Genomic DNA, 23,256 nt, shown 5'->3' with positions numbered 1-23,256 from the left:
TACAAGTGATAGGGGGCAGCAAAACGTCTTTGCTACGTCTAGCCTGCCGCACGCTACGGATGAAGAAGAGGAGGCGGAAGGAGAGAGGTTTTTGACACCTCTGGGCTTCCGTAGACACGGAAGTATTGTTTCACAAGTCAGCACCGGGGGCCGCTTTCGCGTGACATTCACCGGTGTGTCCGGGGTTGGAGGTTGCTTGAACGGAGGAATAATATCGCTCTTCTCGACGTAGCTGTTGTCAAAATGAGAGTACTAAATGCCGGACTGTCTTTGGCTAAAACGCATCTTTTAGCACCACGAAGCGTCACTGTTACGAAGGTGACCTGGAGTGTATTTAATTATGTGTTTAATCATCTGACTCCAGAGCTGACCGTTGGTGGTTTGATTATTGGTCTTCTTCTGTGGTTTTGTCTTTACAGTTGCTCATCAACAGCTGTCGGTCATGCTCCTCCGGTGTCTTCCCCAACGAGAGGATCCGCAACATCGGCATCTCGGCTCACATCGACTCGGGGAAGACGACACTGACCGAGCGTGTCCTCTTCTACACCGGCAGGATAGCGGCGATTCACGAGGTGAGCGGCGGTGGAGCAGTGGTTGTTCACCGTGAAAGTTTTCACATGTGTTGTCTGCCCCTGATGGGTTAATGACCTGTTTTGTGGATTGCAGGTGAAGGGGAAGGACGGAGTCGGAGCCACCATGGACTCCATGGAGCTGGAAAGACAGAGAGGCATCACCATCCAGTCAGCTGCTACATACACCATGTGGAAGGACCACAACATTAACATCATCGACACACCAGGTAATAAAATACTTTCTCTGCATCTGGTCAGACCTACTTACAGGAGCTACGTAACACCACCATTTCAAATAATCATGACTGACAATAATAGTAATTGTAGTTCATTATAATCCAAAGGCGTGGAAGTGTGCATTTGGCTTGACATGAAATACATCTAACAAATCATAATATTATCAAATAGAATACAGAACACAACTCGTGGCATGGTATGTCAAAATATCACGTACCTTATCTTTATCCTGTGTGAGGTTCACTGTTCTCTTTGTTAATTTTACTTTTAACATTAACTTATTTTAAAGTTACAATTATTACAATCTTTTACTGTACAAACAGTGTGAATATGCAACAGCTTTTCATATAACTAAGATAAAATGAAAAATGTACTGGCGTGTTATAAAAGGACTAAAAATATTTACATAAATGTGATCAGTGTATGTGGCCTTAAAGAAAAGTGAACTAGCTCCAGGACTGTGGCTCACAACTCAAAGGTCTCACTAAATCATCATGTTTACTTTGCTGTCTTTCTAAATATCAACGTCCATTCTGTGTCCCACTAGGTCACGTGGACTTTACCATTGAAGTGGAGCGAGCACTGCGCGTGCTGGACGGAGCAGTGCTGGTTTTGTGTGCTGTGGGAGGCGTCCAGTGTCAGACCATGACCGTGAACAGACAGATGAAGCGCTACAACGTGCCCTTCCTCACATTCATCAACAAGTTAGACCGACTGGGCGCCAACCACAAGCGAGCCCTGCAGCAGATGAGGTACATTATGAAATGTATCTTAAAAAAAAAGATACTCCTGACCTGTCTGGTAAACTGGTAGATACTGTATTCCAGATCATATTTAAAAATGATAATGACTTATACACAAATCCTATGTTTTTCCTGAACTAAAAGCAATTTGTTAGCCACATGAATGCAAGAAGCTTGCTTTATGTTCAAACTGTAACAGATTTGAATACGCTTTAACATGAAATTGTAACAGGTATTCCACAAGCAGTGTTGTAGTCAGCTGTTTTTTCTCTTTAGAACCAAGTTGAACCACAATGCTGCCTTTGTGAGCATCCCCATGGGTCTGGAGGGAAACATGCGCGGCATCATTGATCTTGTACAGGAGCGCAGCATCTATTTTGAAGGACCATTCGGGTAAGGGATTCCTTCCCTTCGGGTAAGGGAGCTTGACCATGAAGAGACCAGTCTCTTTATCTGTGTAATTAGTTACTTTTATTATTAGATTTTTTTTCCCCAAAAGTGCTTCAGTTTATAAATGTTTGTTTATAGCTTGAGTGAGAGCAGTAGAAGATGAGTAGAATCCCAAAACCTGTATGATCATAATAATCAAAATCTTTATTCACTGAGGCTGTGTACCTTAGCAAAATGGAACCAATTCAAACAGTTTTCTCCTCCCTGCAGGCAAAATATCCGCTATGATGAGATCCCTGCAGAGTTTCGTGCAGAGGCTGCAGAGCGGAGACAGGAGCTCGTGGAGTGTGTGGCCAACGCTGATGAAATCTTGGGAGAGATGTTCTTGGAGGAAAAAATTCCTTCTAATGAAGACTTGAAGGTTTGTGTTTCTTGAGAGTGCATCAACTACAACTTAATCAACGTTGAAATATGTGTGAAAATTTGATGCAGACATTCAGGTACAGCTGTTACAGTTAAGAATAAACAAAGTAAGACACTGAATAGGAGAATAAAAGTTACAGTGCAAAGTTAGGATTAAATTAAGATTTGGATTTGATGTAAAAGGCAATCAGAGAAGCAGACACTTTACTTACTTAACTGCTAACATTTTACATGTTAAACATATTAGCTTTGGCTAGACAATAGGTTTCAAACCTTTTACATTTGTTGTAATGATGGCTGATGAAGTTATAACAATTTATTCTGAGGGAAATTGGAATCTGTGAATCAAACTTCATAACATTTCAGTTTAAAATCCAAATGTCAACCTGCTGGTGGTGCTAAAGGACAAATCAGAAGACAAACTCCTCCAAACTCAGTTCTGTTTTTATTTTGTTATTTGGAACCTCCCACCACTCAGCAGGAGGATACGCATTCTATTTGTGCAAGGTGATTTAGCTCAGGGCATTAAAATGTCCTCAAATGTATATCTTAACTGGAACAAGAACCATTTGACCTGATGTCCCTTTAATATCTTCCAGGCTGCAATCCGCAGGGTCACAGTGCAGCGTCTCTTTACCCCAGTGTTGGTGGGAACAGCACTGAAAAACAAGGGCATCCAGCCTTTGCTTGACGCCGTGCTTGATTATTTACCGAACCCCACAGAAGTCAAGAACTATGCTATCCTCAATGACGAGTGAGTAGAGTTTTCAGTCTGTAAATAATATATACTAATAATATGTCAGTTTTGTTTTTTTATGTTTGTTTGTTGTTGTTTTTTTATTTGTGTTAGAGAGTCTAGTGAAAAATCAAAGATTCAAATGGACCCGACAAGAGATGCTTCAAATCAATTTGTTGGTCTTGCCTTCAAACTAGAGGTGAGGCTCTAATGATAAATCAAATCTGTGTGACTTCTTCATTCTTGTAGTCTTTACTTAACAATAATCCCTCATTCCATTATGTTGTGCTGATTCCTTTGATCTCCTCCTCTCATTAATAGGCAGGGAGGTTTGGTCAGCTGACATATGTACGGGTTTACCAGGGCTGCCTGAAGAAAGGTGAATACATCTACAACACACGCACCAGCAAAAAGGTCAGAGTTCAGAGGCTCGTGCGTCTCCATGCTGACCAGCTGGAGGTGAGTTTTTTTCTTTTCTTTTAAAGGCATACGTTGGTTCTGTCAGAAGAAACAATCACAGTTGAAATGGCAGAGAAACATAAAATGACATGACACATTTGGAGATTAAATGTCTTCCTGTGTTGTTTTGTCTATTAATCCTTTGTCTCTTTTCCATCTTGTGAAGGATGTGGATGAAGTTTATGCAGGAGATATTTGTGCGCTGTTTGGGATTGACTGTGCTAGTGGAGACACTTTTACTTACAGAACCAGCGAAAACATCTCAATGGTGAGTTTCATGTTCTCGCTGGGCTAAAGACGTACGACAGAAGATGCCTGTTTTTATATGGAGCTTTTCTGGGAAATTTGATGACGTAGAGATCGTATAATAACACAAGTAAATCGCTTTGTTTTGACAGGAGTCGATTCACGTCCCAGAACCTGTCATTTCCATGTCAATGAAGCCGACAGACAAGGTAAAAATGCTTAAACTCCCCTTTTATGTACTGTAACTTTAACTCTAGAGTTGTAACTAACTGCTCACTATTCTGTGTCTGTACAGAACGACCTAGACAAATTTTCCAAAGGTATCAACCGTTTCACCAGGGAAGATCCAACATTCAGAGTCCATTTCGACACAGAAAGCAGAGAGACCATCATCTCGGGCATGGGCGAGCTGCACCTGGAAATCTACTCGCAGGTACCTCAAGCACATGCTGCATGTTAAACACATGTGACATCCATCCATCTTCTACCACTTTATCCTCCACAGGAGGGTCACAGGGGGTGTTTTGGTTCAAGGGGGTTTTGGAAGTGAATAAACCAATAACTAAAATGTGCAAATTTAAGAAAAATGTCACTCACATTTTTTTTTTTTTTTTATATTTATTGTTCTTAATCATGTACAGTGTATGGATATACAGTTTGTGATGGTGAGACCAAATAAACTTAAATTGAAATTTGATATAGTTTAAACTGATTATATCTCTAATCCATGATTGTGTTTTGTTGTTTCAGAGAATGGAGAGGGAATACAACTGTACATGTGTGATGGGGAAACCCAAAGTGGCCTTCAGAGAAACCATCACCGCTCCTGTAACGTAAGTCCTCATCTCCTTATATACACACACACACCTATGACTCTAGTTGTCAGAGCATTGATTGGCATGCTGTATTACCTAGCTTCTTAACCTTGTCAAAACTGTCTCAATTAAATCCCAACTCATATCTGTGGCCTTAACCCAGACCTAATTCTAACCCCACAATTAAGTGTTGGATGTTTGAAGGCCACAGGGTCCTCTCACTGTGATCTGGTCCTTGCAAAGAAGACAGAAGAACAAATACACACAGAGCTCAAAACTGAACATTTATATAGTATTAAACTTTTACACTGGACAAAATGCTCTAATCAACCATAAGTAAGAAGTAAAGGAAATAGTAGTGATCTAAAATGGAATAATCTGTCTCTTGGTTATAAACTGCACCTTTCTTCTCATAAAAACACACAATGTGAAAATCAAGCTGCTGTTTTGGTTCTGGTGGCAGTGTGATGACTGTCTGTGGTTTAGTTTGTGTTTGCCATCACTTCCACTGTTTCACAGTGATGGCATTTGGGCATCAGTTCCTTCTGCAGCACTTTAACACCCTCTGCAGGAGACCAGGTGAACAGCAGTTTCCAGTGAATGATTTCCTGTAAAAAAAAAAAAAGGTGGTGATTCAGTTCTTCACATTAAGCATGAGAGTAATTGTAGGTTGTCTCTTTTAGTGCCATTATGTACCCGACCATGGTTGATGAACAGATTGTTGCATTTGTTTCAGTATAAAATGTTAAAACAAAGACTAGCAGCCAGAGCATGAGTTTAAATAATTATGATGATGAAAACCACAGCTCTTTATTTGACTGTTTTTCAGTGCATTTAAAGGTATCTTGTACCAAGTGGTTACCTGAGACACCATGTCATGCAGCAATATGTAGTAGTCAAACTTCAGCTGGTCGTTCTCAGTTTCCTAAACCGGTGAAGGAAAATTAAAGTGTCAAGAACTGCAGAAAATGTATACAATATATTTTAAATGGGCACATAACATTTAGTAAAGGATTGTAGTAACACATCAATCAAGGATTAGCGAGTAAACCTAACAGGTAAAGCAACTAAGTACATACCAGCTGTGTGACGTTGGCCACCTGAGCCATGTTGTACAGAGTGTTTTCAGTGGATTCATTCAGCATGATGAAGCTGGCAGCCACAATGCCCAGATGCCACAGAGGCTCATTGCCAGGGTCAATGTGACCATAGCTGTCTATAAAGTCAAGATTAGTAAAGACAGCACTTCAATAAAAACCACAAACCATAATGCATATTATTGTAGAGTTTGTTTTACTTTACATACCGGGTAAATGTGCCGTCACCAGGCTTTGGTTTTTATTCTGTTGGTACCAGGCCTCTTCTTGAGCTTTGGTGTCGATTTTCAGCAGCTCCTCACATGAGGCCTGAACAGAGGGTGAGTCCTGTGGTTCTCCTCTTGGAAACAAAACCTCTGCGGAGCATTTCTCTGTTTTCTAGATGTATAAAAGGTAGATTTGAAGGAAAAACATACAGAGCAAAGGTGTTGTCCAAATCGTTACCATGGCAGCCAGTGAGTCAGTGTTGCACCACATCATCCATCATACAAACAAACGTGAGCCTCCTTTTTATCTGCTCTGAAATAAATCATGTCAGTACTGGCCGCACCTGCTTTCTGTGAATGGGGATTATTTAGCTGTTTACTTAAGACTTAAATTTGCCTTTACAGTCTTTAGAAGATGATGTTACCATATGAAAATTAAGTCCTTGTTTTGTTTTTGGTACTTTTAACTAGGGATGGGACCATACCACTCTTTTGTGTGTCCGATATCCAATCCAGGGATTTTTGACCAGTCGGCCCGATACAGATTCCCATCCCTACTTTTAACATCAGCTCAAACTATTCCATCTGTCTGTATCTAGAATCATGTGATGATTGTGTCTATCATGTTGTGTATGATTGATAAAGAAAAAGAAAGTTAACCTACATTGCTAATGAAGTCCTGCACTGAGATCTCCAGCTGATACTTTCTTCCAGCGTCTGCCATGTCCTGAAAAGGAAATAAACCCACCAGTATCAGAACTTTTCACTGTTCTGTGTTAAGATCAGAGTTGCAGAGCGGTCACAGTTTTTAGTGTTTATATTTCATTACTGAAGTTGATCTTACCTCTGCGTTCCCACTGTGGACCCTGTTAAGTGTGAACACTCTGTATGGAGAGCCATAGCGGGTGTTGAGGTAGTGTCGCACCACATTGGCTGCTCTCTGAGCAGGGTAGTGATTGGGGTTCAGCTCGCCAGTCGCCATCTCATCCTCCTCAGCCTCCACCACTTCTAAAACTCTCACCTAGTGTGGACAATGAGAAGTGACACAATGAAGACAAAGGAGAAAATGCTGTCGTGAGGAGGGAGGGTCCAGATCCTGAAGGACTTTGGCCCTCGATTTTCACTAGGGTGGAGCTTTTTGACAAATGCCAGTTTACATAGGAAAAGCCTCAGTTCAAGCAAGACGAAGTGACAAGGGAAGTAAATAAAATATGTAGAACTGTAGAGTAAAGATGTGTGTTCCTGAAAAGAATGAATAGTGAAATAAGAATGATCTTATTTGTACCTGGAATGCTGAGGTTTCCTGTCAAGTATAGGGCAGGTGGAAAGTTTTTATCAGCTCCGTGTTTCAGAGTCAGCTGCTCCCCATGCAAGTGGAAAGATTACTTCCTACTTCCTTTGACAGCAAAGGTTTAGGACGGCCCCCTTTTTTAAAGACGCAGAACTTTATTCTGGTTTTCTGTAGCACTGTTTTAGTGAGAATGATTTCCAAATGGTGCTTTGTTCAGATTCATCCATTAAATTACAACATATAAAGGCCTATATTACAACTTTTTAACTAGAGGCTTTATATTACCATAAAACCTAAATACATTTTCATTTTATAATCTGAATTATTTCTTTCTTACCAAATATGTAATAGTCAAATAAGGCTGAATTTATTACTAGATAATTAATCTATTACCAAATTAATCTGCAACTATTTTGATATTTTTCTGTTTTTTCAGCTTCTTGAATGTGAATATTTTCTGGTTGATTTGCTCCACATAACAAATAAATCATTAAAAGTGAATAATTAACTAGACATTTGAGACCATCATAATTTCCAGGGTTAGGAAACACACATTTAACATTTTTCTGACATTTTATGGACCAGACGGTAACTCAATTAATAGAGAAAGTAATTGATTATGAAAGTAATCGTTAGTTGCAGCTTTATAGTCAATACATCTCAATAAAAATGAAATGGAAAAACATGAAAGCCAGTGACATGCATTTTGTCTCGTCTGTTGTAGGTTTGACTTCACTCACAAGAAGCAGAGCGGCGGCTCTGGCCAGTATGGTAAAGTTATTGGGGTCCTTGAGCCTCTGGAGCCAGAGGATTCCACCAAGCTGGAGTTTGAAGACCAGACTGTTGGTACAAACGTCCCAAAGCAGTTCGTACCCGCTATTGAAAAGGTATGCTGTAATGTTGTTGTGGTCACAGTTTGCACAGTAGGTGTGAAATATTTGAAAGAAAATGTAGATATTTGAAATGAAAACATTAAATGATTTGATTTCTCCAGATTCACTCTCTTTGACCTTGTTGCCTTGTTCCTTCCTATCATGCCGCAGGGTTTCAGGGAGGCCTGTGAGAAGGGACCGCTGAGTGGGCACAAGATCTCAGGAGTCCGATTTGTCTTAGAAGATGGGGCCAACCACATGGTTGACTCCAATGAGATCTCCTTCATCCGTGCAGGAGAGGGCGCTCTAAAGCAAGGCATGTGTTCAAGTTACTTCAGATCTCTCCTGCTGTCATTATATTTAATTGAATCCTTGTTCTGCTTCATTGGTTAAACCTTTATGTCTTCCCCACAGCCATGGAAAAAGCCAAGACGGCCATCCTGGAGCCAATCATGTCTGTGGAGATCGTAGCACCACAAGAGTTTCAGGGAGCAGTCATTTCTGGTGTCAACCGTCGGCATGGTGTGATCACAGGACAGGACGGGGATGAGGGATACTTCACTCTATACGCTGATGTGAGTCCTGTTTGTACATTTGCATACAGCAGGTATCCAGAGTGTTGTAGCTCACAAGGGTTGGCTCCATCATCCCTCACTTCCATTTGTATTACATGAGTAATTTCATCTTCTTCTTTTTTTTCCCACCAGGTTCCACTGAATGATATGTTTGGATACGCCTCAGAATTGCGCTCCTGCACTGAAGTAAGTTCAAAGGCAATTTGGTGCATTAATGCAGATCATATTGATATATCAGAGAAGCAAGAGTGTAGCCCCGATATAAGAAGGTCATCGGTTATTCAGCTTTGTAGATCTAGTGTATAAACATCTGTTGCTCCCCTGAGGAATTCTGAGTAATTACCAAAACACTGCCAGCATCTCTACATGACTTTTGCCACGGTGGTCCCGCATGACCCCCACTCTCTACCACCCTGTTGCAATAAGAGTTTAGCCCCTTGAACTGCAGAACATTCAGGTTTATTTTTAGCAATAGAATCCACTTCTGAAACTTTCATGGATGCTTCAGGACATTTTCAGCTACATTCTTAAGTGTTCCCAGCTGTTTTTTTGATTGATATTAAATGTTATGCACTACAGCTTTAAGACTCAGATTAGTGTGTCTATGTTTTTGTTTTAGCCAGTGAGACAGCTGACGTCCTCTATCATTGTTTATTCAGGGAAAAGGCGAGTACACCATGGATTACAGCAGATATCAGGCCTGCCTGTCATCCACACAAGAAGAACTCATCCACAAATACCTTGAGGCCACAGGGCAGCTGCCTGCAAAGAAGAGCAAGTGGAAGAACTGAAGGCTGTTCCTGTTTGCTCAACTGGACTTTGTCATGACACCCTTCCTTCTTTAGGTACCTTTTCTGTCCAACATCAACCATGAAGCGACTTTAATTAGTGAAGCCAAACGTAACTTGACATTTCACCTTTGCTTTGTAGTAAAACCCTTATTTATTACTTTGATTTCACCACATTATGACCTCAAGATTCTGCATTTTTTAAGATGGAGATTGATAAGGAAGCTCAGTGTGTTGAGTTGAGCTTGTTATGGCTTTTGTACTATGTACATAGTGGTTTTGATTTAATAATACTTGCAGCAAATACACATAGGCTACCCTTCTTTTTAAAGTGTATTTTTGTGCAGATTGTTAATTTCCCCCACAAAGTAAAGTACACACCACCGTGAGTGGCAATCTGACACTTCACACATGGCTGCGTCCTACAAAAACGGCTTAATTTCAGGGTGAGAACTCATTTTGTCTCACCTGTCCAGAGGTGTCGGTCTCATCTGCTGTCTCTGGTAAGCTGTTTGGATGACCTGAAATGTCCGTTGATGAAGCCTCAGGTCTAATCGTCACACTGGGGCTCCCATTTACCCCCAATAAAACAGCCAGAAAAACAAGACTGCTCAAAGACATTTTAGTTTCCTGGAAAACACAGACGTTAGAGAAAAAGGGAAAAGAACTTGTGTGGAAGAGTCCAAGCAGGGAAATGACCCTCCCATCAGTGTGGAGTTATATAACGACCAGGAGGAGCGGAAGCACCAAGGAGAGACTGTCCAGATCATGCTGTCTTCCTGACACCATCTGCTTATTTTTATTTTTTTATCTCTAACTAAACAACATACTGTTCCACTTTGTCTTGTTCTATTCTTTGTAGGCTCATGTACCAACTCACGTAACCTGTCAGCCACTAAATGGTTCAACAAATGATAATCTCAGGAAAAAGTTTTCCATTACAGCAGATTAACGTGAACCTGATGGGCTGAACAACATGTTGATTGTCCTGGTTAAGTTCAAACGCAAAATCTATCAATAATGTTCAAGGCCTAAAACCAAGCTGGAGAGTTGAGATGAGCAGCCTTAAGACAACTAGAAATCAAATCTTAACAAAATACTTTTTTGTCACATAACATAATCCAACTACTTAATTTGATGGATTAAAAAAGCTTTAGAAGGAAAGCTCGAAAACCATGTTTTTCTTTGCTTTTGGATGAAAGAGAACAATAGTGTGGAAAAAGATTTTTTTTTAACTGGTGAGAGGAAGAGGAAACGGGGGAGAAACTGCTGATGAAGTGAATAACCGTTATGGAAAAAAGATGGATTTCCTCCACGTTATTGTGCATTTGTGTTTTGTTAGGGACGTGACACTGACCGAAGCTGAATATTATTGGTATTACTACCTCTATGGGGAAAATCCAACTTACCGGGCATTAAAACAAAATCAAACTTTGCACATACAGTAGGTCCAGTCCAGTGACAAACTCCCTTAGCTGACACAAGCCAAAAATCCAATGTTTCATGAAACTTGCCATGAAATGTTTAGAAACATGTGGATCTATCACTGTGATACACAATTTTGAAGTCCATGACTGTTTATATTAAAAACTGTTAATTTATCTCCTTATAATGTCCATGAAGAAATGTGACATTTTAAATTCTGCTCTTATGTTAACTATAACTGGATTTCCAATTTCCAGCATTTCTTCATTGTCTAGATACGGTTTGTAAAATGTCATCATTTGATTTTACTCACATTTTCATGATTCTGTCTACACCTGAGATACAGCAAATGTATGTGTGTTGCAGATATCTGTAACTGTAGTTTTGACTAATAAAAACTGACTAGCAGATATCTGTAACTGTAGTTTTGACCAGTAAAAACTGAATAGCAGATATCTGTAACTGTAGTTTTGACCAGTAAAAATTGAATAGCAGATATCTGTAACTGCAGTTTTAACTAATAAAAACTGAATAGCAGATATCTGTTACTGTAATTTTGACTAGTAAAAACTGAATAGCAGATATGTTAGTGTCATTTTGACTAGTAAAAACTGAATAGCAGATATCTGTAACTGTAGTTTTGACTAGCAAAAACTCAATAACATATCTTTACTGAAGAGTGACGTCTTGTCTTCCATCCGCCATTCGACCGTTTCCGGAAGTTTTTTCATCAGTGTACTTTATAAAGTCAAAACTAAAAATGTCCACAAGAGGGCAGCACTGCGCTTTCGTAGCGTTTAGTCTGCCACAAACTGCAACCCGAAGAAGAGAGGAAGAGCAGTTCATGTTCCAAATATGGATGAAACCACGGAACCGGAGCCGAGTGCCGGTGCCGTTAGCGGACTGACTGCGGCGGTGTGCAGAGCGGGAGAGGAAGCAAGTGTGATAAATGTGAGTGAAAGCACTTTAAATTCGATTCGACTCGAGAGCAACACATGTTTTAGTTAACTCTTTACGGCAGACGGGTTGCGTTTGTATTCACTGTTTACAGTGTACTGGTGCTGACACTGCCCAAACCTCCTGTCATTGTAGGATTAACGCGGAAGGAACTGTAAGAAAATGTCAGTGAAGTGTCCTCTTTCACCACCTCCTCCTCCTCCTGCCCCTGGTCCTCCTCCACCCGCTCCTCCTCCACCCGCTCCTTCAACTTCAACACGCAAGAAGCTGTATCAGACCATAGCCAGCAGCAGGAGTCCTGTAGAGGGGGACAACACAGAGGCGCGTTTACTGCTCAGTCAGAGGGACAGCAGGTGAGGGAAACACTGAGAGAAAGGTCTCTTTATTTGCATAAAAGTCCCATTTTATTTATTTATATAAGAGAGTAACTACTATAGTAAATATATCAATGAATGTTTATTCCTGAAGTAAAATAACACAAAAGAAAGGTTACATTTTGCACTATATGTCTCATTGAGATTAAAAGAGAGACTTGCCCAAGATAACAGCATCACTTAAAAGTATACAAAATCTTGTCAGTCTGATATGCTTTGTCTCCACCATCCATCCATCTTATACCACTTTATCCACCACATTAAGGGTCATGGGGCACGCTGGTGCCAGTCCCAGCTGACATAGGGTGAAAGGCGGGGTACACCCTGGACAGGTCACCAGTCCATCACAGTGACACAGATAAAGACAAACAACCGTCCACTCTTAACACTCAAATATTCATGTTTGGACTGTGGGAAAAACTGGAGAAAACCCACGCACACACGGGGAGAACATGCAAACTTTTTAGAAAATAATTGAATTAATAGTGGATAATCTTGTATAATGTACATTCACAGGTGTAGAAATGCATTTTATTATTTCCCTGACTGCCTTTGCTGTTGTGACACTTTCCCCATTGTGAGACTGATAAAGGATTATCTTATCACGTACATTATTAGGTTTAAAGTGCAATGGTAAATCACTTACAGGGTATTGTTAAGATGTACAGCAAAATTGCTAGAACAGCCCTGTACACCTTTGATGACCTCTATCGGGTCAGGTGTTAAAAAAGCGAAATCCGTCTTTGCTGACCGGAGCCATCCTCTGAGGGACAACTTTAGATTCAAGATTCAAGATTCTTTATTGTCATAACAACACACATTAGAACATGAGGTTCGAACGAAATTCCAGTCTTCCAGAACCCGGTCAGCCCAAACAATAAAAAAAAACAGTTTAAACTTAGGGCAACACGGTAGTGTAGTGGTTAGCACTCTCGCCTTGCAGCGAGGTTGGAACAAGGGCCTTTTTGCATAGGGTTTGCATGTTCTCCCCGTGTGTGCGTGGGTTCTCTCCAGGTTCTCCGGCTTCCTCCCACTGTCCAAAAACATGCAATGTGGGGATTAGGTACATTGGACACTCTAAATTGACCATAGGAGTGAGTGTGAGAGTGATAGAATTAAAGAATAGAATAATAAAATTAAAATAAAAATGTTATTTTAAATTAAAAAAAAATAATAATAATAATTAAAATTAAAAATGTTATGCTTCGTTACCGTGATGTGGAACCTACAGGTTCAAAATGTAGTATAATTCTGGTCGAATCAGCCCTCTAATATGTCTCTCTTAGTGTTGTACGTATTTATTGTTGTATTTATGTATCTATCGTGTTGTGATACTTGATGTTTATATGTGACTGCCGGAAGTAAACCAAATTGCCCCTTGAGGATAATAAAGACATCTTGAACCTTGGTGTCATGCACTGTGCAACACACACTTTGAGACATTTTTTCCTCAGATTTACAGAATGTGACTGCGTTTAACAAGTGTTTCTTTTTCCCTATCTGTGAATAAGTTTAAAAACACAACAAGTTTCTTCAACACTCCTTCAGGAGTAAAACTCAATATTTAATGATCATAGAGCAAATGATTGGCCAGCAATTTGCTTTTAAGTTTTAATTTTGTCTACCTCACTTTCTTAAAGCTGGAATATTTCTTTTAAACACAGTCACAGTAAACACAAGGTTCATAAATATCTGATAACACAGACAGTCAGAGATTATACACATGTACCAAATAAGCAGTTACCATTTACTCATGCATGTTTGTAATGTGGATTTTGTGCTCCAGTTTCAGGAAGGACCTGCAGTGGATTCTGGTGAACACATACGTGCCGTCTCTCATCCAAGATGGTCCACAGTAAGTCAGTGAACTTTGGTGCCAACCCGATTGTTGTCGAGTAACATTTAATGAAAAGCACTTCATACGTCACACCAGTAGAGTGCTTAGCACAGCAGGGCCATTGTGTCGACCTAAATGCTTTAAAGTTGAAGTCATGACACATGACGTGTTCGCTGGAGCGTGACTGTGACTGTGAGTGTGTGTGTGACTCATGTGACACACAGGTGTGGTCTGGTGGCTCTGTGGATGGCTGCTCACCTTAGACGGCCAGCACTCAGCATTGATATGGAAACTGTGGTTCAGACGGCACGGAGCAGGGGATACACAGCACAGGGTGAAATGTTTTCAGGTAACAAAAACATGAAAATTAGTATCACAGCAGACTGGTTCTGATCGAAAGTCCAAGCACTGAATCCTCCCAAAGCCTCAAAGTAACTTGTCCTATGTCTTACAAACTGTGAAAGTGAAAGAGTGTTGTGTGTATGGCATGCCACACATGACGTGAAGACACGGCATCTTCATGGACACAGTCCAGTATTGATGGTGTTAGTGGTGCAGACATTTTTACTACTGCTGAAGCCAACATGTTTGAGCATTTAAAGCTGTTATGAAACACTTGAAAGCAGGGGTCACTGACTGTTTTTTTATGTAAATTTTGTCCACTGGGTCAGAAAAAATGTCTACTCGTCAAGTACGTCTGCATCAAATTTGAAACGAGTAAGGAAGTTAGCGAAAAGAACAGCGACCCTTCTTTGAAGAAAAAAAAAGAACAAATGAACGTGAATTGAGAACTGTAATCTTCCTACAAAAATTAAAACATGTAAAGATGAGGTGACACAACACTTAGCTGGGCTCCATCAGAGTCAGATGCAGGATGAAGTTTAAATAGAACTTGTTTTTAGTGGTGATTTACTCATACACATACTGTATAAGCTGTCTGACTGTTTTGAGTTTTTTTGTTTTTGGTTCATTTGTGTTTATTTCTCATTGAGATATGTTATATTACCAGCTAACAACATGGCCCTCCTGGCAGAAGAGATCTGTGGCTGTAAGGCTGAACTGCTGTCTGGAGGTTTAAGTGGAAACAACGCTGCAATCATCGTCAAACACCTGTGGGAGAGACAGCCTGTGCTCATCCCGTATCCTTAACCCAAAGCGAAACCGCTACAAGATCTGTTTTAATGCTAATATTAGAGCAAGAGTAAAACACGGAGCACTTTTCAAATTAGTTACTTAAAACAAATAACAATCAGGAAAAAGTTCCAGTGCAAAACTTCTATCACCCCCTGTGGACCTCTGAGTAATTACCACAACACTGCAGTCCTGATTGGACCTAGTTTTTCTCCCCTGCTCCTTTTTTCCTACACTATTTTGATATACCATGTGTTGTTTATCCTTTACTTTAGCATTTTTGTCCAAACTTTGTTTGTTTTCAACCATAGTGAAGCTGTTTTGCTTTACGTGTGTTTTGTGCCTCTTCTTATTTATTTGCTTAGTTGTGACATAACATGCCTCACTGTGTGCAGTGTGGAAAAGTCGCAAAACAGAAAAAATACTCCTGTACTGAGAAACACAGAGGGAGTCATGTGGGGCTCATAGAAATGTCTTAGAAAGGTTGTTTTAAGTTTTATAAATGTTTTTTTGACTCATCTATGTGTTATACAGCATCGTTCGGTTGGACTGCACAGTTCTTTGACAGTATGTACAGATACGATGAGGACTATAACCATGAGCCATGTCAGCGCAGCGGCCACAGGGCACACTGGGCAGTTGCCTCAGGTAAGACGGGATAGTTGGTCAATCAGAGGGAGGTTTTGTTCAGGTGGTTCTGAAAAGCCAGGATTAATGTGATAAAGCATAACACTAAACTCTAAAAAAAAAATGGTAATGTTGTTTTTATTAGCAACACATGAAAGAAGATGATTTGAGGATAGTAATAGAGCACAGTTTTTAAAACAGTATTTGGTTGATCTAGCGTTCAAAGAGCAGAGGTGGCATAATGATGCTCTGAGAATGTTACTAAGGAGGCCTAGATGGTGCAGTGCCAGTGGGATGTTCATGTCAGTGCACATTAATACTCTTCAAACTCATTTAAGGAGTCTTATTGTTAAATTTTCTTGAGGAGTTGTGGCATATTTTTGAATCCTGTCCAAAATCACATCCAGCACTGTTCGTTATCAGTCCCAGCTGTGGAGACATGGAACAGGTCCCTTCTGTTGAGAGTAGTTATTTAAATACTTTTTATATACTGTACATTATTATTATTTGTGCTTTCTCTCCAGGTGTTCTCCTCGGTTTGGATCAGGGAAATGTTAGTGAAAAGCACCATCAGACTGATCCCAGTCTGCCGTGGCTCCACCTGCTTAACGACACCAGTTTCACTTGTCCCGTTGGCAGCTCAGGATTTCGAGAGGTTTACGTCCTGGCTAAGCAGGGGAAAAGTCTGCGCTACCAGCTGTGGAGCCTGGACAGTTTAGCTCAGAGCAATGAGCAACTGAGGACTATGGATCCACAGAGAGCTGATGACGGGACACAGTATGTGGTCCCTGACGGTGGTGTGGAGGCCGGGCTGGCTGGACAGGCGGTGCTGCTCCACACAAGGACACAGGAGCAGTATAAGAAGTGTGAGTGACCCTGCTCACCAAAAGGACCATGCTGCAGCGAAAGTGTTGGATACCAAAATGCACCTGTGTGTGTGTGTGTGTGTGTGTGTGTGTGTGTGTGTGTGTGTGTATATGTGTGTGTGTGTGTGTGTGAGATCCTACAGTAAATCACATTGGACATACAGTAGGAACAGTCTCTATCAGGTATAAAACAATATTTTTTAAATGTGTTCACCTGGGCTTCACAAAAGACTTTAATACAATGACGGTATTGTATGTTGCACAATTGGTGTTTCTAACGGTGAGTGTTGATATGACAATATATTTAGTGTGAGATATTAATAAAAAGAGAAAATCAGGAAGCCATCTCTTGGTAATAAAAAAGAGTCTTAGATTGATCATAGATTATGTTTTCCTCAAAAACATGATTTAAATTTTAGATGACCTTATTATAATTCCTCATGAGGTTTCTACTATTTATCCATACCCATATATTGCAAACCATATAGCATTATATAAGGTGTGCTCCTTATAGTTGGGTGGAGTAATGACAGTGACTTGATGATGCAGAGACACAGATGCGCTCGGGCTGCTACTAACAATTATTTTCCATGAAAGGTTAATCTGTATTTATTATTTTCCCTGTTAATCAGGAAATGTCTGTTATGTGGAGCAAAGGAACCTGAAAATATTCACATTCATACCGACTTAATCCATTATCAAAATAGGTGACAATAAACTTAGTAATCAATTGAAATCATTGTTTCAGCCCTTACACTATTGTATTTATTATGTTGGGGGCATAGGTTCTGTGTCAGTCCTATGCACAATTATATTTCCATGTTTGTGACGGGTTTGAGATTCGAAAAAAGAGGAAAAACTCAAAACTCTTAATTTCCAGTTTATTGCAATCCACGACCTTCTGAACAAAGCAGGGATTCATTAACCATTTTCAGCAGTCTCTCTGTTTTACAACTTAAAAATGCATGGCCTTTACAAAATGTGGCTGTGAATCCAGTTCTCTTACTAATAAAGCGGCACCCACTCTGTAAAGCTGATAGTTTGCCATTTTACAAATATAGATTTGCAGGTAAAGAGATAAAATATTTTGTAAACATCTTTATTCCTCTCATATGTGTATTTCATTTAATGATGGAAAAAACTAGTTTCCTGAATTTTAAATTTCAATATCATGAGGTCAGCAGTCAGCACCCATGTAGACAGTTTGTGCGCCAGTTCAACTGCCCGCGCACTCATTCACACTCACAGAGCTGCCTGACACCGTCCAAGGACGTCTAGGAGACTGTTGTGTCCACTGACCTGTTGCGTTGTAGTCCAGGAAATTACAATCGTCCAAATTTAACAGTGTCGTAAACTCCAGATCCTGTGTACAAAAATTGTAACCCACAAACCTCCAGGTAAGTTGAGCTAAGTGAGGTTTACAACATGTTTGACGGCGACAGTCTAATATCCAATAACACGTTATCCTCTGAATCATAAGACATGTTTCAAGATCAGGTGTAAGTTGGTACATAAATGAAATCTCATGAATAGACTAAAAAAAACAAAACTTATCAGTTCAATCGAGTAATTCCAGTTTCATTTCACCCTTTACACCACATCTTCTTTTTTTTTTTCCAAATGTAAAACTGTAAATCTGAAACACTGACCGGAGAGCAAAGAGTGAGAACACCAGTTTAAATCCCTGTTAAGTTGCTTAACGTCTGCATCTGTAAACCCAGTACTAGGCTGCTGCTTCCCATTGTAAGACACACCGAGGCACTGCTTGATTTGTTCAATGGCTTTGTGAGAATTCATAGTGCAACAAATTCCAGACAAACTACTTGGCAGCCAAGTTGATTCATGCACAGTGGCTTGGAGAAAAAAATACAAAATAAAACTTTCACTGCATAATCATACAAAAATCCAAATAATGAAACACTTTCAGCTTCTACTAGAAGTTAAACCTCGGGATTAGATGCGAACCACATGGGTTAAGTCTTTGGAAGAAGAAACAAACCCAGCGGGAGTTCACTGCACTGGAATGATCAAACAGCTCTTTCTTTAAAAATGCTAGGCACAGAAGTTATACAAACAAGATAAGGAGGATATACCAAGGCCAAAAATAACTTTAAATAAAATTGTATTTACACACCAAGTTAGTTAACACGTGGTCTGACCAGTGTTTTAGTGTTGCTGTATATTTAAACATCAAAGGTGGTCCATGACAATAATAAAACTCCATTAACCAAACTCCACAACTGTGTAAAAATAGGTTTTATACTGCTGTAATAAATTAATGTCTGACAGAGTGCTCTGTGCAACTCTAACCAGCAGAGGGAGCTGGTGAAGAGGGAGCTGAGTGATGCTAAATATGCGTCTTTGCAGGAAATAATGACTATCAAGGGTCCATGAAGTCAGAGGATCGTGTTCTCACAGTCAGTGACAAATGATAGAATTCTACACTGAATTCTCCCTCTTCGTCTTTTTAGTACCTTACCTACCACCTGATCGCAGGTCTGTCTGTAATTTCCAAAAATCGGAGCATAATGCACAACATTGGCCTTTAGCATGTTCCACTTTGTAATAGAAATCTTGTCAATGCTTTTCCTCCTCTTCTCAAAACTGGTACAAGAGGATAAAGACCCTTGGATCATAGTGTAGGTTTTGAAAAAAAAAAAAAAAAAAAGCAATCAAACTCTTCTAATCATTCCTTTGGCAGTCTTTACTTTCCCTCAGATTCTCCTCATCTTGCATTTTTTTTTTTCCCACAGCTTGGAAACGGACTGAACTCTCATTACAGTCTTGAGCGTCCTCATCAAGGCGTGTGAGGGAGCATACTTGTGAAAATGTCTATGAGGTTGTCCAGTCCCCACAGGTAGCCGTCCTCCCTGTTGCCCTCCGACCAGGGACTCCTGTGGTCCAGGGTCTGAGGTTCCACGAGTGGAACCGTCTTCCCGAAGTCGATCATCCACACTCTGGCCTTTCCAGATGCATCGTGCACAAACAGCAGAGAGCTGCCCACAACCTGTGATAGGACAAAACCGGTGAGACTAGTGATGTTAGGCGTGTGGGTAATTACACACAGACGCTAATGACAAGATTATATCACATATCTCCAACTTGACCAACAGGTCTGTTGAGAAATCACAGAAAACTGAGTGTGAGTGTGTGTGTGTGTGTGTGACTCACCTCATGCGTCCTGAAGAAGTGTGACTGCTCAAGGACCGAGCGAAGGTCCTCCAACCGCTGCAGGTATAGTTTCTATTTAAAAAAAACAACAACAACATAAATGTAGAGTGGCAGAACAGGAGTTCTGAAAGAAACAGCCATTTTAAAATCTTGTGTTTATTGTTTCATATTTTGAAGCAGAAGCTTCCTATGCAAATGAAGATGAATTGCATTCTTTCTGGTCTGTGAAGGCCACCGTAGTTCCCTGGAAAGCTTGGGGAAACTGAGTGTGTTTAACAATATGCAGTCTCACCGTTAGAGGTCACTAATTCTTACACACTGCATTTCTAAACGCATATGCAGTAAGCTTTTTACAGTGACAGTAAATACTAGACAATCAGTGTCACTTCTGTTTAAATGATTTTGTAATAAGCAAACTTGAACACATCTAAAGTATGTATTTACTCTTATTTTGATCACAACAACAGCAGGGAAAATACATTGTTTCCATCTTCACCAACAGTTTCTTTTAAACATACATTTTAAAAAAAACCTTTTTTTTTTGGCATTGAACTTGTAACTTACCAAAATTTGAGTGTTGCCATCCACAAAGTCCTTCAGGGCCTGCATCACCTGCTCTCTGTTCTTTGTCTTCTTGAAGTTGGTGTTACATGTTCCATCAGCTCTCTGCACAAAACAAGAAAACAGGATATTGTACATTTCCTTTTTTGCTTCATTATTTTTATTTTCATGACCTACATCACTAACAGTTTTTTTTTTTTTTATATCCAGTACATGCTAGAGTTGTGTTTTTAAGAAACTAAAACCACAAAACAATGGTGATACCTAAATACAGCATATCATCATTACATAATTTTTTTTATCCTAGTGTAAGTAAAACTCTACAAAGAGCTACAATTACTGGTAAATCATGAAGACCAGCCATGTGGTTTAAGTCCCGTTCATGACTGCACATCCAGCCAAACACTTAAAAAGACTTTTACATTTTATGTTTGTGGTCTAACCAGTGGAATGGACTGATTAATATTACTTCCTGTAGAAACTATTTTTTTTCCTCCATGGTTACACTGATTGCTGCACCAGGCATGACTCTTCACCTTAATGCCTTCAATGCGGAAGCCCAGAGTGGCCGTGGAGCTGAGCGTCTCCCTCCACTGCATGTATCTGGGTTTGAGGACTCCCTGCTGGGCCCTTTCCACCTCTGTTGGGGCGCCGGGATCCACCGCAACCATCTTCTCATACATGTCCTTCCGCAAGCGTGGACGCTCCCTGGCTTTTACCAGCTCCTCCTCAAGGTATGTCCTGAAAGGTATTTGTTGTTTAATCTTCCTTCTTCCTTACTTTTTTTGTAAAATCTGTTCATTTTAAGGTTCTGTCATTCTCTTACAGCCTTACCTGCTGCCCATCTTACAATCCATGATGGAGGGTGACTCAAAGTCGGCCAGCAGGTCATCCATCACATTATAGTCCTGCTCGTCTCGCTGCACCACGCCGTGATAACCAGGTACGTGGGGACGCAGAGTGTCCTTCATCAGTTTCTGTAGACACTGCTGTTCACACTCGCAGTATCGCTTTAGCAAGCGTCCGTTTTCTCCTGCTTGGAAGTTACCTGGAAGGAAATCGTTGAATCATTCTCAAACTTCTAGCTGATAAAATCAATTTCCTCTCTCTTGTTTGTATTATAACTCTGAAGATAAAGTCAGGAGATGTGTAGCTTAAAAAAAAACACGCACAACTTTTACACATGAAATAAATGAGGTATGATTGTTGACTGTATGACCTTTGCTCGTAGCAAAATCTTGTGTTTTTTGGTATCAATTTACAGTAATTTTTGCCATTATGGGTCCCTCAGTCAAAACAATAACAAAAGACCTAGTTTGAGGACTTCAGGCAGCAGTGTTGGACCCTCGAGTAGGACAATGTTATTAAAAGGTAACAAAAAATGAAACAGTCTATGACCTTGAACAGAAATTAGAATGAAGTAAATGAATTATATAATGACCATGTATGCATATTTCACAACGGCACATGTGTGTTTAAGCATACCTGCATGGCCAGCTAATTGCACCCATGGGTAACGCTTCTTGAAGGACACAATGAAGGGGGACCAGTGGACCATAGTCTTCAACTTTTGCCAGGACTTGTTCTGGGAAACGGGCACAAAACACAAAGTACATCATCTTCTTGTTAAGAAGGAGTTGCGTGGTCAGTCACACTAATGACAAAACCAGAGCTGAAAGTGACTAATCAACCTGAGGGTTTATGTTCTGGCCAAACAAAGCACTGAGTGAAATGCAGGCCAATAGTGATTATTCATTAAAAGGAAACACACCCTGTAGTACACACACACACACATCTGTAGACATTGGACAGATCCGCCCATTTGCCCAAGGTTGTACACCCAGGTGGACAACCTACGTGACAAAGCCCATTCATAAAACATTTACCAGAGCCATCGCTGTGGTGTCGTAAAACAGACCTTTATTTTCACACTGTATACAGTATATCTGTGTGTGTGTGTGTGTGTATTTCAAAGCCAAATCAAATCATATCAATTTGTATTTGTATAGCACCAAATCACAACATACATTAGCTCAACCTTACACTATTATAGACAGAGGGGAAGAGAAATCCAACAGTTTACACAGCGAGCCAAGCACTTGGCATCAGTGGAGAGGAGAAAAACAAAACGCTCTGGCAGAACCAGACTCAAAGATGTGCGGCCATCTGCCCTGGCCGGTTGGGGTCAAAGGGGAAAAAGGGGGGGAACAGAAAATAGGGGGCAACTAAATAGGGGAGAGAAAAGGAAAGGGAAAGGTACTGACAGAAGAGAGAGACCAGGAGCAGATGGAGAACAGTTGTATTAGATTCTAAATCGGCCATGACTGCTCTCATAGGGTTCACTTAGTTTTAGGAATCAGGATACAATTACATAAGGGTTAGATTAGTGTTAAGTTTAAAGTCATTTAGCTTTTAGCTGCTGTGGTTAAGGACAGGGTGGGGGTGTGATAATGCATTATATCAATGACTTGCCCCTGTGGGGATTGTAAAACCGAGTGTGTGTGTGTCACTGTTATCCGTGTTGGGAAATACCAGTGCAAGGACAGTGTGCAACAGTAAGTTTGACGCAAGCAATCTGAGAAGAACATGTCATCAACTGATTAGAGTGTGTGTTTGTGTGTGTGCGTGCGGGAAATCACAACAAACGAGCAGCCAGTTTATGACGGGAATGTGTTAATGTAACAAAGCATACTACCGAAACGCAAACAGGATGACTGAATATTTGTCTTGGCTCCGTCTCAATTACAAAACTCTTGAATCATTCCTTCAGTGTTTTTTTTTTTTTTTTTTTAAGTAAACAGACACAGAAACAAACAATGAAAAACAGGTGTGATATCATCATATCATATCATACCAA

The 23,256-nt window shown here is 40.3% G+C and overlaps 4 protein-coding genes across 5 annotated transcripts in view; 2 read left to right on the top strand and 2 right to left on the bottom strand.

Annotated features, from left to right (window-relative positions):
* The first annotated feature begins 113 nt into the window (after positions 1-113).
* Positions 114-10,287, top strand: gfm1 (G elongation factor, mitochondrial 1). Its single transcript, XM_058633767.1, has 18 exons — positions 114-318; positions 420-572; positions 667-799; positions 1,357-1,561; positions 1,829-1,945; positions 2,213-2,363; positions 2,965-3,119; positions 3,216-3,300; positions 3,423-3,560; positions 3,727-3,828; positions 3,959-4,015; positions 4,102-4,239; positions 4,557-4,639; positions 7,940-8,102; positions 8,259-8,403; positions 8,502-8,662; positions 8,795-8,848; positions 9,322-10,287. Exons 1-18 carry the CDS (start codon positions 244-246, stop codon positions 9,451-9,453), a joined length of 2,247 nt encoding a protein of 748 aa, XP_058489750.1. The 5' UTR covers positions 114-243; the 3' UTR covers positions 9,454-10,287.
* Positions 4,893-10,071, bottom strand: lxn (latexin). Of its 2 annotated transcripts, none has more exons than XM_058633796.1 (7): positions 9,919-10,071; positions 6,769-6,945; positions 6,589-6,651; positions 5,928-6,096; positions 5,701-5,837; positions 5,484-5,546; positions 4,893-5,229 (listed from the first exon to the last, which is right to left on the bottom strand). In XM_058633796.1, the coding sequence occupies exons 1-7, from the start codon at positions 10,069-10,071 to the stop codon at positions 5,104-5,106; spliced, it is 888 nt and encodes a 295-aa protein (XP_058489779.1). In that variant the 3' UTR covers positions 4,893-5,103. The 2 variants fall into 2 exon arrangements, with proteins under 2 accessions (XP_058489779.1, XP_058489780.1); XM_058633797.1 differs by lacking the exon at positions 9,919-10,071 and adding an exon at positions 7,210-7,552.
* Positions 10,288-11,693: 1,406 nt separating the features above from the next.
* actmap (actin maturation protease) lies at positions 11,694-17,560 on the top strand. The gene is made up of 7 exons (XM_058633795.1): positions 11,694-11,826; positions 11,968-12,185; positions 13,993-14,061; positions 14,268-14,392; positions 15,053-15,182; positions 15,752-15,822; positions 16,326-17,560. The coding sequence occupies exons 2-7, from the start codon at positions 11,995-11,997 to the stop codon at positions 16,673-16,675; spliced, it is 936 nt and encodes a 311-aa protein (XP_058489778.1). The 5' UTR covers positions 11,694-11,826; positions 11,968-11,994; the 3' UTR covers positions 16,676-17,560.
* LOC131462501 (inositol-trisphosphate 3-kinase A-like) overlaps positions 17,535-23,256 on the bottom strand; it is a 15,529-nt gene continuing 9,807 nt past the window's right edge. The window contains exons 2-7 of the mRNA XM_058633776.1: positions 21,885-21,984; positions 21,234-21,447; positions 20,936-21,140; positions 20,403-20,504; positions 19,839-19,910; positions 17,535-19,674 (exon numbers count right to left, since the gene is read on the bottom strand). Coding sequence (XP_058489759.1) covers positions 19,465-19,674; positions 19,839-19,910; positions 20,403-20,504; positions 20,936-21,140; positions 21,234-21,447; positions 21,885-21,984 — 903 coding nt within the window. The 3' untranslated portion in view covers positions 17,535-19,464. The remainder of the gene's footprint in view (positions 19,675-19,838; positions 19,911-20,402; positions 20,505-20,935; positions 21,141-21,233; positions 21,448-21,884; positions 21,985-23,256) is intronic.

Source organism: Solea solea, chromosome 7, assembly GCF_958295425.1.
Source record: "Solea solea chromosome 7, fSolSol10.1, whole genome shotgun sequence".
Lineage (NCBI taxonomy): Eukaryota > Metazoa > Chordata > Actinopteri > Pleuronectiformes > Soleidae > Solea > Solea solea.
The sequence above is the reverse complement of the archived record's forward strand: the minus strand, read 5'-3'. Positions and strand labels throughout refer to the sequence as shown.

Bases quoted from the DNA above. Each gene is read 5' to 3' on its own strand.
- lxn (XM_058633796.1), bottom strand. From the start codon at position 10,071: ATGTCTTTGAGCAGTCTTGTTTTTCTGGCTGTTTTATTGGGGGTAAAT. The intron at 6,946-9,918 runs GTGAGACAAAAT...TGTCCACACTAG, and splicing joins AGACCGACACCTCTGGACAG to GTGAGAGTTTTAGAAGTGGT. The intron at 6,097-6,588 runs GTAGGTTAACTT...TTATACATCTAG, and splicing joins TGCAGGACTTCATTAGCAAT to AAAACAGAGAAATGCTCCGC.
- gfm1 (XM_058633767.1), top strand. From the start codon at position 244: ATGAGAGTACTAAATGCCGGACTGTCTTTGGCTAAAACGCATCTTTTA. The intron at 800-1,356 runs GTAATAAAATAC...GTGTCCCACTAG, and splicing joins TAACATCATCGACACACCAG to GTCACGTGGACTTTACCATT. The intron at 3,829-3,958 runs GTGAGTTTCATG...TTGTTTTGACAG, and splicing joins CCAGCGAAAACATCTCAATG to GAGTCGATTCACGTCCCAGA.
- actmap (XM_058633795.1), top strand. From the start codon at position 11,995: ATGTCAGTGAAGTGTCCTCTTTCACCACCTCCTCCTCCTCCTGCCCCT. The intron at 14,062-14,267 runs GTAAGTCAGTGA...TGTGACACACAG, and splicing joins CTCATCCAAGATGGTCCACA to GTGTGGTCTGGTGGCTCTGT. The intron at 14,393-15,052 runs GTAACAAAAACA...TTATATTACCAG, and splicing joins ACAGGGTGAAATGTTTTCAG to CTAACAACATGGCCCTCCTG.